The 14,148-nt window shown below is 29.5% G+C and overlaps 1 protein-coding gene across 3 annotated transcripts; it reads left to right on the forward strand.

Moving 5' to 3' along the window:
* Positions 1-5,936: 5,936 nt before the first annotated feature.
* Positions 5,937-12,576, forward strand: LOC108343073 (DEK domain-containing chromatin-associated protein 3). 3 transcript variants are annotated; one of them, XM_017581120.2, is made up of 12 exons: positions 5,937-6,043; positions 6,616-7,847; positions 7,941-7,974; positions 8,387-8,466; positions 8,679-8,738; positions 8,908-9,018; positions 9,103-9,183; positions 9,305-9,385; positions 9,984-10,422; positions 10,641-10,744; positions 11,763-11,793; positions 12,085-12,576. In XM_017581120.2, the coding sequence occupies exons 2-12, from the start codon at positions 6,693-6,695 to the stop codon at positions 12,240-12,242; spliced, it is 2,334 nt and encodes a 777-aa protein (XP_017436609.1). In that variant the 5' UTR covers positions 5,937-6,043; positions 6,616-6,692; the 3' UTR covers positions 12,243-12,576. The 3 variants fall into 3 exon arrangements, with proteins under 3 accessions (XP_017436609.1, XP_017436610.1, XP_017436611.1); XM_017581121.2 differs by having other exon boundaries at positions 5,960-6,080; XM_017581122.2 differs by lacking the exon at positions 5,937-6,043 and adding an exon at positions 6,115-6,314.
* The last annotated feature ends 1,572 nt before the right edge of the window (positions 12,577-14,148 follow it).

The following is a 14,148-nucleotide window of genomic DNA, read 5'->3' on the forward strand; positions in this document are numbered from 1 at the left end:
GTAGTAATTTATTTTGTAGACTTAAGTACTTTTATAATCTTATTTATCTCAATTATTTTGAATTTCTTTTTTAAATTTTGAAACCATTTGCATGTATAAGTGGTAAGGTTTCAATATTAAATGTGAGCTACTTTAAGTTTCTAATTATATATTTTGCTTGTGAAATAAGACACAAAACTTTCAATTTTTTTTTCTTGAGAAGTTTAAAAATAGGTCAGGGAAGCTGACAGTTATTCTTATTTCGATTATTTTGAAATTGTGATGATATGTTACATGTTGTATTAACGTAAGTGTTTTAAGATGGGTAGTGATATGAGAAAGTTTGTTACATCGTTGAGTTTTGAGTAGGATTGATATTTAGAAATTTTCAAACTTCCTAATTACTTTTGACAAAATGTGGTGTTTAAATGTAATTGGAGTTTAAGGTAGTCTTTTTCTTTAGTTAAGAAGAAATTACTGATGCTATGAAATGTGAAATTGAAATATAATAGTATTTGTTTCTTGATGAAAATGTTGAGCGTAATACCAAGAAAAACATAACAAAACATATAACACGACTCAAATCTCAAACATACATAAATACAGATATTTTGAATTAAAAATTTCTATTTTTGTCCATATGTTATTTTTGTATTTATATACTTATATATGTTTGTGTATATAATAGTAAATATATCAATTTAGTTTATCTCACATAGTTTTGACTTTGAGTCACATGGGTGGCTGAGACAAAAAAATTCATAGAAGCAAAAAGCCTCTTATTAAAAAAGTTCATAAAATCAAAATATTTATAAAAATTATTAAGGTTAGGCTCAGTCCATAAACATTTTTTTTAGAAAAAATATTCATTTTAAATATAAGAAAAAATATAATTAACTCATAATCTGTCATAAACATAAATATTTTTAATTTGTCAAATAACTATATACAATATTAATCATATTAACATAAATTTTGTAAGATGTATCAATAAACTTGGTTACTTCTTTATATAAAAAAATTATGTAAAAACATAGGATAGTCATTTAATTTTTTGTTACGTGAAAATTTCATCTGTCTCAAAATTAAATAAGACATTTCAATTTAAAAATTTAAAATAATAAATTTATGAATAATAAGTTTATGGATATATTTATTATATGTTTTTTATTTTTTTTTTCTTTCCTTTAATGTATAGTCCAAATTGATACTTAAATTGTATCCATTATTTATTTCTTTTTAATAATCATAATATATATATATATATATAAATATAATAAATATATATATTTAGTAATTATAAAAAAATAATATAAATTTTATTAGAATTAATCAAATATTATCACATTTTGACTAGAATGCATGTTTCTTGTGTCGTATTTGGAACTTTATGACAATGTAATACTTAATATTAAATGTTATAAATTTTCTTTTCTAAAAAATTGATAAAATTAATAAATAAATTATAGTCAATAATTGTATTAAACTATATATTATATATTTTATTTAATAACATAATAATAAGTATGATATAAAAATATTGATTTAAATAAATAAAATTATAACAATATATAATATTTATGTGTACATAAATGATATTATTTCTAAGAGTTAATTAAAGTTTTGTAGTAATCCGAAACTCAACTTAATCATGATCCTAACCCACTTGAGAGAAGACTTTGAGGGTTGGGGTTTTTTTGGCCCCTACTTGAGAGGACCTCCTATAAGGTGGCTTTTTCAAGGGTATAAGGTGGCTTTTTCAAGGGTAGGCTAGGACTAACCCATAAGTCATGTGTCAAGTTGACAACTCTACATAATAGATTAATCAAGTCACATTGCAACAACACATGAAAGGTAAGCTATTTAAATAAATTCTTAACTTAAAAAAAAATGTGTAAAAGATATATCTTAATTAACAAGTCACAAAAAAATCACTTTCATCTAACATACAAAAATCACATAAACCACAAATGGATCTATACATCAAGAATATTGAACAAATAAAATATCAATTGACACCTTCCACAAGACACATATTAAGTATGTCCTACCAAAGACTGACATATGATTCAATATGTAAGACTTAAATGTACAAGTGAATCTGAAAAAAGAATCAGTATAAGTTCATTACAATCGAAACCTCAAATGGAGGAAAAATTTTAGAGATGGATGGAGTAAAGAAGGGAAAAAGTTAGAATGGTGTGTGTTAGCATTATTTTAAATATAAAATAAATATTATAGCATTTTCAGTTCCTATTTTTAAGGAACATAAAGTGGTCCATTAAGCCATTATTTGTATCCTTTTAACTGCATAGAGGTTATGGAGCAGTTATTAATTTTGTTTAAACGTAAAGCCCATTTATTTTGAACTTGTGATGACCAAACTTTATATAAGGAATGAGTTACTCTCACTTTTGATCACTGAGCCTACTTCTCTATTCAGAAAACACACCATCGAGTTTGAGTGAGTTAAGGTTTAGAAAACCAAAGTTGTCTGTGTTTGGATTACAAAATTGCAATGGTAGGAGGTATGCACATTATTCTTTCATTTTGTTTTCGCTGTTTTTTATCCGAATGTGTTATTGTGATGTTAATATAACATGTTTAGGTCAATTTTATACTCTGTTATTTTATCAGTGTGATGTAGTAAATGTGACATTGAGAACTATTTTGATTATTTTTTGTGTTCTTTATAGGACTTATTTTACACTTCTTCTTAAGTTTGTTTTCGTTTAAGTGAAAATAAAGCATATACATGGGACTTGTCTTTTGGAGTTTCCTCACCTTAAGCGACATTTTTTCTAACTTGAAAGCTTCTTTCCTTACAAGAAAGAGGTACAGAAGTAACCCTTTTTCTCTAGATGATTTTTATTCAAGTGAATATCACTCACAAAAATGATGTTAATTATGTTGATTTATGACAAATGAGAAATTTATGTACAAATGGGTGTGTTTATACAATGGTTAGATAGAATATGAATTACGTAATAACCCAAATATATATTTCAATTAATTGAAATTCAAACATTTACAATTAGTACCCATTTTATATAATGACGTACACATTAGTTCATTGTAAAGAACTTATCCTAAGATGTCCTCAAAGCTCTTCATTATTCAAACATAGCTCTTCATTATTCAAACATGCTTAATTTAAATATACACAATTATAATTTAATTTGACATATTCACAATATAACATAACATAACATAAAATCCCACATCCTCACTACTACTCCTTACTATCAACTACAAGTTCATCCACCTGATCCTCTGCTCATGTATAATATATATATATATATATATATATATATATATATATATATATATATATATACACACGATCATTGTAGGTGAAAAATCACAAACAAATAAAAAGCGAAGGATAAACTTCTTTATTTTTATGAAATTTTGTCATGCATTTCATATCATATCAATAAAGTTGCAATCAACTATAAATCGTTCAACATTAAACACAAATAGATTTATAAGACTTCTAGCTTCGAAGACGTATAAATATAATATCGATGTTTTGGTAAAGTCTTGTACTTGACATCAAGTTTTAATACCATAGATTCAACATCATCAATAACAGACTCATTGTCCAATAACCACCATCTTTATCACAAAGCCACCATGATAAGGTTAGTTCCATTCCATCGTTTAAGTTATAATATTAATTCATATTGATCTTGCTGATTAGAAACCTCCTTCGACTCTCACCACCTAAGTCACATTCTCTATATGAGTGTGAGAGTTTGGTAGAGTCAAGATGAATTCATGCCATAATCCCTACACCAATATATACCTTACACTAATATGAACATCTCTCTTTATAGATAACCTTATTCACATAATTTATTAAACATATATCAATACAATAATTCCAACTATTTATCAATCACACAAGATACTCCAATTCCAAAGGAACTATTATATACTTTATTTCTAAAAATGAAAAATTTTATTTAGGTATTATGCCTCCTAACACCCATCCAATAACCTTTACCTTGAATTATCTCTTTCACTTAAGAATTTCAAACTTCTGAGCTATGTTCTTTTGATTTTCAAACTAAATTGAATTTCTCTTTTCAAGTTAAAATTATTATCTTCATGAACATTCTATGTCACATTGCTGCATCTTATCCATGTGAAGGGTGTTGTAGAAAATAGACTTAAAAGTCTTTACATCGATTTCGAAAGTTTCCCATTTTTTCAACCAATTTACTAATTCTCTCAATTTACGTCACGAATGACCAAGTTTTATTTTATGTTCAAGTATTTCACATGTAAAATTGGGTATCTCACTAAATAAATAAATTGAAATAAAAGATATAAATAAATAAAATGAGGTTAAAAACACCTAACTAACTAAAATAATATAAATATAACAAAAAAAATTAGGTTATGCATACCTTACCAAATAAAATAAATATAAATAAAAAATGAGATCATTGACACCTCACCAAATATAAATATAAATGAAATTATAAATACTTAACTAAATAAAATAAATCACAATAATCAAAACGAATAAATAAAAAAACAAAAAACAAATGAGATTAAGAATGTCATATTAACTAAGTAAATAAACAAATAAATATAAATAAAAAATGAAATTATAAGCACCTCACTAAATAAAATAAATAGAAATAATAAAGACAAGTAAATAAGAAAATAAGGTTAAAAACTCTTCATTAAATAAAATAATTAGGCAAAATAAATGTAAATAAAAAATAAAGTTATAAACACCACATTAAATAAAATAAATATAAATAATAAAGACAAGTAAATAAAAAAATGAAATTAAAAACACTTCACTATAAAATAAATGAATAAATAAATATAAATAAGAATGAGGTTATAAATACTCACTAAACAAAATAAATATAAATAAGAATGATAAATAAATAACAAATAAAATGAATAACATCTCACTATTTGAAATAAATAACAAAAATAAATATAAATAAATAATCTAATTATAATAATAGTTTTATATATGTTTTTCTTATCTCAAAACAATTTGTACAAGTAAAACTCTATTGATTAAATAATTTTTCTAAACTACTTTAAAATCTTAATCAATAAAGATTTTTATTTTTCTGAGAATGAAAAAGAAAGATTGATGAATATCATTCTTAAAACTCCTTTGTTTCACTTCTCCTCTTGTCATTATATAAAATATTTATATTATTATTTTAATATTATTTATTTATTGTAGATTCATAAATATGTAATAGTAAAATCATTATTTATACTATTTAAATATTATTTTAGAAATTGCGTTCTATGAAATATTATATATTACAAGTAGTAGTATGAAGATAACTTTATATGGATAAAGAAATGTATGAATGAAATGCATGCGACAAATGATTTTGTGTATGTATACTTCTCTATGTTTCGTGTAGATACCTAGTGTGGTGATCCTGTGTGGATATGTGGTAAATGATATATGAAATTATATGTTTTTTTATATCAGTGTTAGTGGTTAATATTTTATTAGTAGGAAAAATTGAGTTTACAACTTTTTCTTATCCTTCCTTCTAAAACTGTCAAACAATAGTTATAATAACAACCTCAAATTGTAATTAATAGCCTTCAATAAAGACAAACAAATTAGGTTATCATTAAGTTTTTAATTATCATCTAATTTATCCTCTTAATTTTAAACTTTGACAGCATTAATTGAGGAGCAGTGTTCTTGTGTCGGTACATTCAATTATCATTCATTACTAGCAAAATATTTCAATTCATTGAAAAATAATGCAAAATCTACAAGTTATAGTTAATAATTTCGGATAAAATAACAATTTAAAAATCACAATACGACGATGCACGACACAAGGAACTTCAAACTGCAACCGCTGATCTTGCACGTACGCCTGGAAAACCCATGGGAGCCGTTGGATCCGAATTTAGGCGTCTTACGTGACAATTTTTAACCGCATTTAAAATCTGATTTGAAGTCCGAGATTTAAATTCTCGTAAATAACCTTGGATTTACGCACATACTTGTTACTGAGAGTGGCAGAGAAACAGGGGAAGATGGGCAAACAAAGTGAGTTATGTTCTTTCCTTCTCTTTCAACATAATGTGTAAGAATTTTCTCTTTCAATTTCCTTGCTAAATACTGTTATGTCGAAAACTTTGCTTCTCTGTATTTTCTGGAGTCAATTCCTAGGGTTTAAAGTTGAAAAAAGTACTCCAAGCTGGGACTTTTTCTTTGATTTGATTATCTGGGTTAAGCTTGACATTCTAGGTTATCACTGGATGTACATGAGAACAAAATTGAGGTTTTAAAGTTTGCCATCTTGTTTTGCTTTGCTCAGGTAATTTTGTTTTGGGAATTGGATGAATAGGGTTACCTTTTTGATGTGCTGTTTTGTTCTTTGGAAATGGTGCAGAATGAATATTCAGATCTTATTCTTTCTTTTAACTCCTTCAAGTGTTCAGTATTGCGTTTTTTTATCTTTTGTTTATCAACAACTGCATACCTTTTCTGGTTTTATGAGGAGGGCAGACTTTCATGCTTTCCTTGAAATTGATTTATTTTGGGTATATATACTCATTCCTTTTTATTTATTATTATTCTTCTTGCTGCTACAATTGAAAAACAATATTTGTCTCCAGGTAGGCTTCACTTGTGTGTAGAGCATAGTGTGCTTAGGAAATAGTGATTTTGTATATATACTGTAAGTAAGATCAGTATGGGTGAAGAAGAACCAGTGAATGAAGTTTCGGAGACTAATTCAAATGGAAAGAACTCTAAGGAGAAAACTTTGGATAGAAGTACTGAGAAAAAGGACTTGGAAACTGACGAAGGAAAAGTTTTGGCGAACAATGGAATTAAAGAGTTGAAAGATAATATCGTAAAAAAAATTGAAGATGTGAAAGCTGATAATGTGGAAAAGGTAGAAGAGGACAAGAAAGTTGGTGTTATGGAAGAAGCTATAGAGGATAAGAAAGAAACAAAAGATGATAAGACAGGAGATGGAATGGATGGAGCAAAAGAGGATAAGATAGAAGATGAAGTGGAAGAGGCAAAAGAGGATAATAAAGAAGATGGAGTGGAAGAAGCAAAAGAGGATAAGGAAGAAGGTAGATTGGAAGACACAAAAGAGGATAAGAAAGAAGATGGAGTGGAAGACGTGAAAGAGGATAAGAAAGAAGATGGGGTGGATGGAGTATACAAGGATGAGAAAGATGGGGCAGAAGAAGTAAAAGAGGATAAGGAAGTTGATGATGTAGGAGTAAAGGATGGTGTGGAAGTTGATGGTGTAAAACAAGTCAAGGAGGATAAGGGAGTTGATGATGTGGAAGAAGTTAAAGAGGTTAAGGAAGTTGATGGTGTGAAAAATATAGTAGAAGATACAGAAGGTGATAAATTGAAAGAAATAGAGGAGGATACGAAAGATTTTCATATATCTGAGAATGATAAAATGGATGAAGACACTGGGGTTAAAGAAACAGTGGAAGATAAACAAAAAAATGAAGACTTGGAAACTGAGAAAACAAAAGTAGATGCTATGGAAGTAGAGGATGGCAGTAAGGGGAAGGAGGAGGGTGATGAAAAGGAGAAAATTGAAGTGGCAATGGAAGAGGACCAGGATGAAGACAAAGATAAGGATAATATTGATAAGTTAAAAGAAGTGAAGGAAGAGAATAATAAGGTTAACAAAGGATCAAAAAAACGTGGGAGAGAGAAGATCAATGGGGAGAAAGATAAAGAAAAAAGAAAGGAACTGAAGAAAATAGAACCAAGGACTCCTACTATTGACCGCCCTGTGCGAGAGAGGAAGTTAGTTGAGAGGTTGGTAACATCAATTGAGAAAGATGCAACCAAAGAATTTCGCATTGAAAAGGTAATTGTTTTCAGTTTGACATGTGAAATATTTACCCTTAGTTATGCATTTATTGTACCTTAATTTGTTTACAGCTTCTCTTTCAAATTGCAGGGACGTGGCATACCTTTAAAAGATATACCAAATGGTATGGTGCTTTCCTTTCTTCAATTCTTCTTCAGTAATGACTATTTAATCCCTTCTGTATATACTCAAGCCAGCATATATAGTTATAATGCATAATGTACTTACACAAGCAATCCACATTCTTTTTAGGTTTATGAGGAAATCTTGATGTGAGTATGATTTGAATTTAACATATTATCAGGCAAGAAATTGGTCAGATACATATTAATATACTTTTCTAATTATGTTAATGTGCCATTTGTAGGGATGGTCGATTGAAGATTATGAAATTATAGTAATTTGTTACCTGAAACACGGGGGGGTTTATTAATTCATGATTTTATATTCAGTCATTATGCTGTGAAGTGTGCGTGCATGTTTCTGCTACTTCAGAACAGCTAAAAACTTTTTCACTCTTGCATTTTCTGCACTAGTGGCCTTTAAGCTATCCAGAAGGAAGACTGATGATACCTTCAAATTTCTCCATACAATTCTCTTTGGAAGGAGAGGGAAGGTATGTCTTCATTAATTATTTGTGTTTTTTGTTACAGTTGTTACACCGCCTCTATTTTTATTTTCTATTATGTTTTATGCGACATCTATAGTTCAGGATATAGAATGGTGATTGCCTCGATTGTAGAAAGTTAAAAAAATCAAAACTTACCCGAGTTAGAAAAGTTACACTAATGGTATTATACATGACTCTGGTATTTTACCCTTTTGCAGGCAATTCAGATCAAGAGTAATATATCAAGGTTTTCTGGTTTTGTTTGGCATGACAATGAGGTAATTATTAGTTTTCATAATATGAAAATTGGTTCTCATAACATGCAACTGTAGCATATATTATAATTGTAGGTTTTGTGGGTGGTAACTTCTTTCACTGATTTCATGCTTTTCTGTTTGAAGTTCTTTTTCTGTCAAAGGTTCTGAAGTCCAAAAATTGTTACTGCAGGAAAAGCAAATGATTAAAGTAAAAGAAAAACTTGACAAATGTAATAAGGAGAGGTTACTGGAATTCTGTGATGTGCTTGACATAACAGTTAACAGGGCAACAATGAGGAAGGTGTGTTTAAGCCTTATTGATACATTTTTTACTAATACCATTCGACACTGCCCTATCATTGCTTATAAATTTCTATCGATGCAGGAAGATATCATTGCTAAGCTGATAGACTTTTTAGTTGCCCCTCATGTAACTTCAACTGTGTTGCTTGCCGAAAAGGAGAAGGTTTTCTTTGTTTTGTTTATCAATTTTTTTACCATTATGTTGTGGTAATTTCTTTTTACCTAGGCAACCATGTTCTGGTCATGGTATTTATTCCTACTATTTATGATTTATTTATCATCAGCCCAGTAAAGGAAAAAAGCGCAAGCGTATTGTAAAACGGGGTTCATCAAGATCTGGGTCAATTTCAAGACGTTCTGCCAAGGTAATATTTCACTCGGTTTACTGCAGGAATGAACTATAAATTTTGCGTTCCAAAGTCAAGTCTTGCAGTGGAATGAATATCAATGCTGCATTCCTTTGGACTAACATGTTTGTTTCCCTTTTGCTTCTTTTGCACTCTGCATTACTACCCTTACTACAACAGAATTGTTCTTGACCAATTGAATGACAAGCTGTTCTCATCCCTTGACAGTAGGGGGGTTAGTTTGATTCACTAAATAACAGCTTAAAAACAGTTTTTTTTTTTTTTTGGGTTGTACCAACCTACACTTGAGTGGATCTGAAGGTTCTACTCAAATTCCACGGACAGTAAACACTGGTGTGAGTTCATACAATCCTATTATTAATATACTCACAGTTTTGACTACACTGTTCTTAGGTTCAAATCTCTGTTGCTATTATAGCCATCCAAAAAATAGCTTGTGTTGGGATATGCTGTGGTAACTAGTACTTTTTTTTGTTGGTATGATTTGTGTCAGTACTTTGTACTATATAGCATTTCATGTTAATCTAATCCCATATTTCTTCAAAATATAGTGTCAACATTTGTTTTAATAAACTTTTTGTCATGTCTTCTTTAGAGTCGGAGGAAAAATGAAGATTCTTTAGCTGTGCAGAGAAAGAGTGCTTCTGACACAGAAGATGAGTCAGATGAAGAAAATGAGGAAAATGAAAATGGTGTTGCTGACAAACCTGAGGATGAAACATCAGAGAAATTTGAAAGTGAAGACAAAAGTGATTCTGGGAGTGAATCTGAAGATATGAAAGGAAAGAAAAAACCTTCTAAAGCATCATCCGCCAAGAAAGAATCTGCTAAGAGAAGTAAAATTGAGAAAATTCCAGTTGCCAAAAAATCTCACACACCACCAAAAAGAACACCAAAGAAATCATCATCTAACCTCTCAAAGTCTGATGAGGATAGTGATGAAAGTCCAAAGGTTTCAAGGAAGAAGAAAAATGAGAAAGGAGGAAAGCAGAAGACATCGACGCCCACTAAGCCTTCCTCCATAGAGAAAACTGGTAGATTATCATCTGAAAATGTTCTGATTTGAATGCCTTTTGTGTTATAATAAAAAGTAATTTTTAGCTTTAACTATATAGTCAGGTATTTCTAGTCAGTTCATTTATTTTTCCATTTCGACTAGTTTAAATGTGAATTAAAAAAAATGATAATGACTTTGGTGTCATCATATTCATCCCATTTACATTGTAAAACATATTTCTTTTGTATCAAGCAGAAAAGGTTACTAGAGGAAGAGACAAGAAGGAGAAATCGAGCCCCACTGATAATCAGTTACATGATGCAATATGTGAAATTCTTAAAGAAGTTGACTTCAATACGGTAAGATATTTAAATAAATTGCAAATAGTTCAGCGACTATATTTTTTATGTATAATGCATGGCTAAAGCTAGTGGAACTGCAATCTTGTATAAAATTGAATGTCAGGCAAAGAAAGCTGGCAATAAAATAATCTCAAATATAGAAAAGATAAGAATGTCGGTGGACATATTAATGTAGCGGAGAAAAGGTTGGGTTAGCACCTATTGTAGAAAAGATGGTAGAAACTTGCATTAGGAGTTTTGTGCATGTGGGGAGAAGACTTGTAGAAACTCCAATAAAGAGAGTGGATTAGATGGGGGATTTTCAAATTGTTAGGAGGGGTAGAGGATCAAGAGAAGTTATAGGTGAAATGACCAAGAAGGACTTAGAAGTCAATAGATTTTTTATAAACATGATTTATACAAGAAGAGAATCGTTTGATCTATGTGAGTAACCCCAGCTAGCTGCAAAAGGCCTTGTTGTTTGTAAATACATACATAAACCACATCAAAACTATGGGCTTATTGTTTTACTTCAGAATGTATCTTTCTTGTCTGAGATACTCTCATTCTCCTTGAAACCTTGACAAAAATCCTAAGCTACGACATCTTTGCCTTTTCTCTGTCACTGCTACTAGACCAATTAAGATATATACTTACCTTTCCTCCAATTTATGGATAGATTTGGCATGACCTAGTAGTAGTTGATACTTTTGATTGGCATAATCTGTCAAGTCACCTAGATGGATGATTAAAAGTGTGCATTATACGCTTGGCAGGACGGAATGTGGCAGCATTTCATGTCCTTTGTATTGCAAGTGGAATTTGAAGAATTCTTAGATGTAATATTGAATGTTGTAGTTATGATGCTATTGCTAGAATGCATTTCTTTGTCATTTTTGCAGACCATGTATTGCTATAAAAGAATAGTGTATATAGCCATGAACAATACAATGGCAGTGTTGTATTTTAGTCTCTTCTGCTGAATATTCTCTTTATTTTTCTCTAAAATTGAGACTTTTTTTTTTCTCTTTTGCAGGCTACATTTACCGACATTCTGAAGAAACTTGGTATTAATCCTTTTCCCCCTTTTTTTCCCTTGAACACGTAGTTATAGTTATTATACTTTTTCTGACTTGCGACTATAAGATAATGCTACTTTTGGGCCTTTAAGAAGAAATTCTTCTTTTGTACCTACCTATATGCTTCTGGTTTTTGAATCATGAAGTGGCTTGTATTCTCAAACATGAAATTTACAAAAGCTCTTTTCTATTTGTAAGAATTTGACACTTTATGAAAATGAGAAACATTATATCATAACTCAAAATTAAGTGCCTAAGTAAATTGCTTTCACTTTTCAGCCAAACAATTTGATATGGATCTGGCCCCAAGAAAGGCATCTATAAAGCTCATGATTCAGGAAGAGCTGTCAAAACTAGCTGATGAAGCGGATGAAGAAAACGAAGAGGATGCAGTTAAAGATGAGGCCCTATCTACAGGCCAGAAGGTTGAAGCTTGATTGATGAGTAGTCCTGACTACTTGGTGATAGTTTTGGCTATGTATACTATAACCTTAGTTATGTTGCTTCATCTGTACATTTTGTTGAGTGAAAGTGGCAGTAACATATCCAATATGAAGAGATAAAACTGGTATTTGTCAATTTAGGCTTTGGTCCGCTGCCACTTGTTTATACATAAACAGAATCTGTAGGGTTTGTACTATTGATGAATACTACTGACCAAAGCTACACTAGTCTTAAGAATCTGCCTAGTAAAATAAATATTTTACCTTGTTCATAACTAAGACAACAGTTGGTTGGTAAAGCTTTTTTTTGGTATGCTTTTAAAATGTTCTTATTTTCTAAAATATTATCTAGGTAGACCCTCTCTCCTTTTAATCTTGTTTTTTTAGCTGCATCTTTTGTTATTGTTGACGCATCTCTTGTGGCAAGATGGCTTGTTCATTAGCAGAACTGCAATTCATGAAGCGCAGGAGTGGTGGTGATGATCCAGTAACTAATCAGTCAATGTTATAAGCATCGATACAATTCAGAAAGAATTAACACAGATTTGTCGTTGTGTGTATGTACTATTGGAACGTAATAAAGGGTTTTATAGAAAAGTTAATTATGAAATGTATAGCTTGAAAATAGCATTTAACTATTATAGATTATTCATTTTGGAATATCTCGTTGATGTAATATTATGGAGTGGCCTTTTAAAAAAGATTTAAATTCTTTTTGTAATTTTACTATTATTTATGCATGAAATCGAAAGGGCACAAATAATGAAGCAGAAGATTTTAAGATTATTATTATTAGTGGAATGGGTATCGATATAGAAAATAGTATTTTAGAAGATTATTATTATTATTAATGGAATCGGTGTCAATCTAGAAAATAGTATTTTAAAATTAGTAGTGTTTTTAAAATAGTGATATTCAACTATTTTATAATTATATATTTTAATATAAATATAAAATTTTAAAAAAAGAGTTCTATTATTTTAAAACATATTCTTTTTAGAAAATATTATTTTAGAGTTTTTAATTTATCTTTAAAGTTTTAGAAACTATTTTTTTAAAGTTTTCAATTTTTTTTAAAGTTTTTTTAGCTTTTGTTTTATCTATTTGAAAATCTTAGATCGCTGGAGTAATTCTCTCGATAAGTTCTTTCCATCCAACTGGTTAGTTTCTTCTTGTAAATAGATATTTTTGTTTTCTTCTCGAGCCTAATTTATTTTCTCTTTGCATGTGAATTTTTTCCACTTGTATGTGACCTTACAGACATCAATATGAGTTTGCAGATAAGTGATCATAATGATATGGTTTGATCGTATTTGTGATGTTTCTATGTGTAGATAAAAAATCCCTTGAGTTCTAAAGCGTTTTGCTATTTTAAAGCATTTTGTGTTGTTTCACCAGGTCAAGAAAGCTAATTTTAGCTTATACATATTGAGTTTTGTTCTAATTGTTTAATTACGTGTGACATTGAGCTTGTGATTATTGATTATTTTGATTTGTATTGATTGGATGATATGTTAAATATGTTACATCTTGTATTATAACGTGTAATATATTAAAGTTGTGATAAATTGTGTTGTGGTATGCTTGGTGATCCTAGATGGTAGAATTGATCTTTTAGAGCGAATGGTGTTTACATTCGTAATTTATTTGTAGTTGAGTTGAAGGAAGCATGAAAACACTCTTTTAAGAATGTCTCTACGAGATCCTTGAATTAAGTAATCTGACACTACTTGAGTTAAGAACCTGAATTTTCTAAGTATTAAGAGGTCTTTTAAAGGGGAATTAACTTAATAGATGCTAAATTACTCAATCAAAGCTTAAAAAGGAAGTTTAGTATACTGATATATTGTCGGGTGCTACTTTCCCAAAGTCGTGCCACCTTGTTTTCCTGGTCTGAGTC

This window comes from Vigna angularis, chromosome 6, assembly GCF_016808095.1.
Source record: "Vigna angularis cultivar LongXiaoDou No.4 chromosome 6, ASM1680809v1, whole genome shotgun sequence".
NCBI lineage: Eukaryota > Viridiplantae > Streptophyta > Magnoliopsida > Fabales > Fabaceae > Vigna > Vigna angularis.

Coding starts and splice junctions, on each gene's coding strand:
- LOC108343073 (XM_017581120.2), top strand. CDS start 6,693: ATGGGTGAAGAAGAACCAGTGAATGAAGTTTCGGAGACTAATTCAAAT. Junction 9,184..9,304: donor TGCTTGCCGAAAAGGAGAAG/GTTTTCTTTGTT, acceptor ATTTATCATCAG/CCCAGTAAAGGAAAAAAGCG. Junction 9,386..9,983: donor TTTCAAGACGTTCTGCCAAG/GTAATATTTCAC, acceptor TGTCTTCTTTAG/AGTCGGAGGAAAAATGAAGA.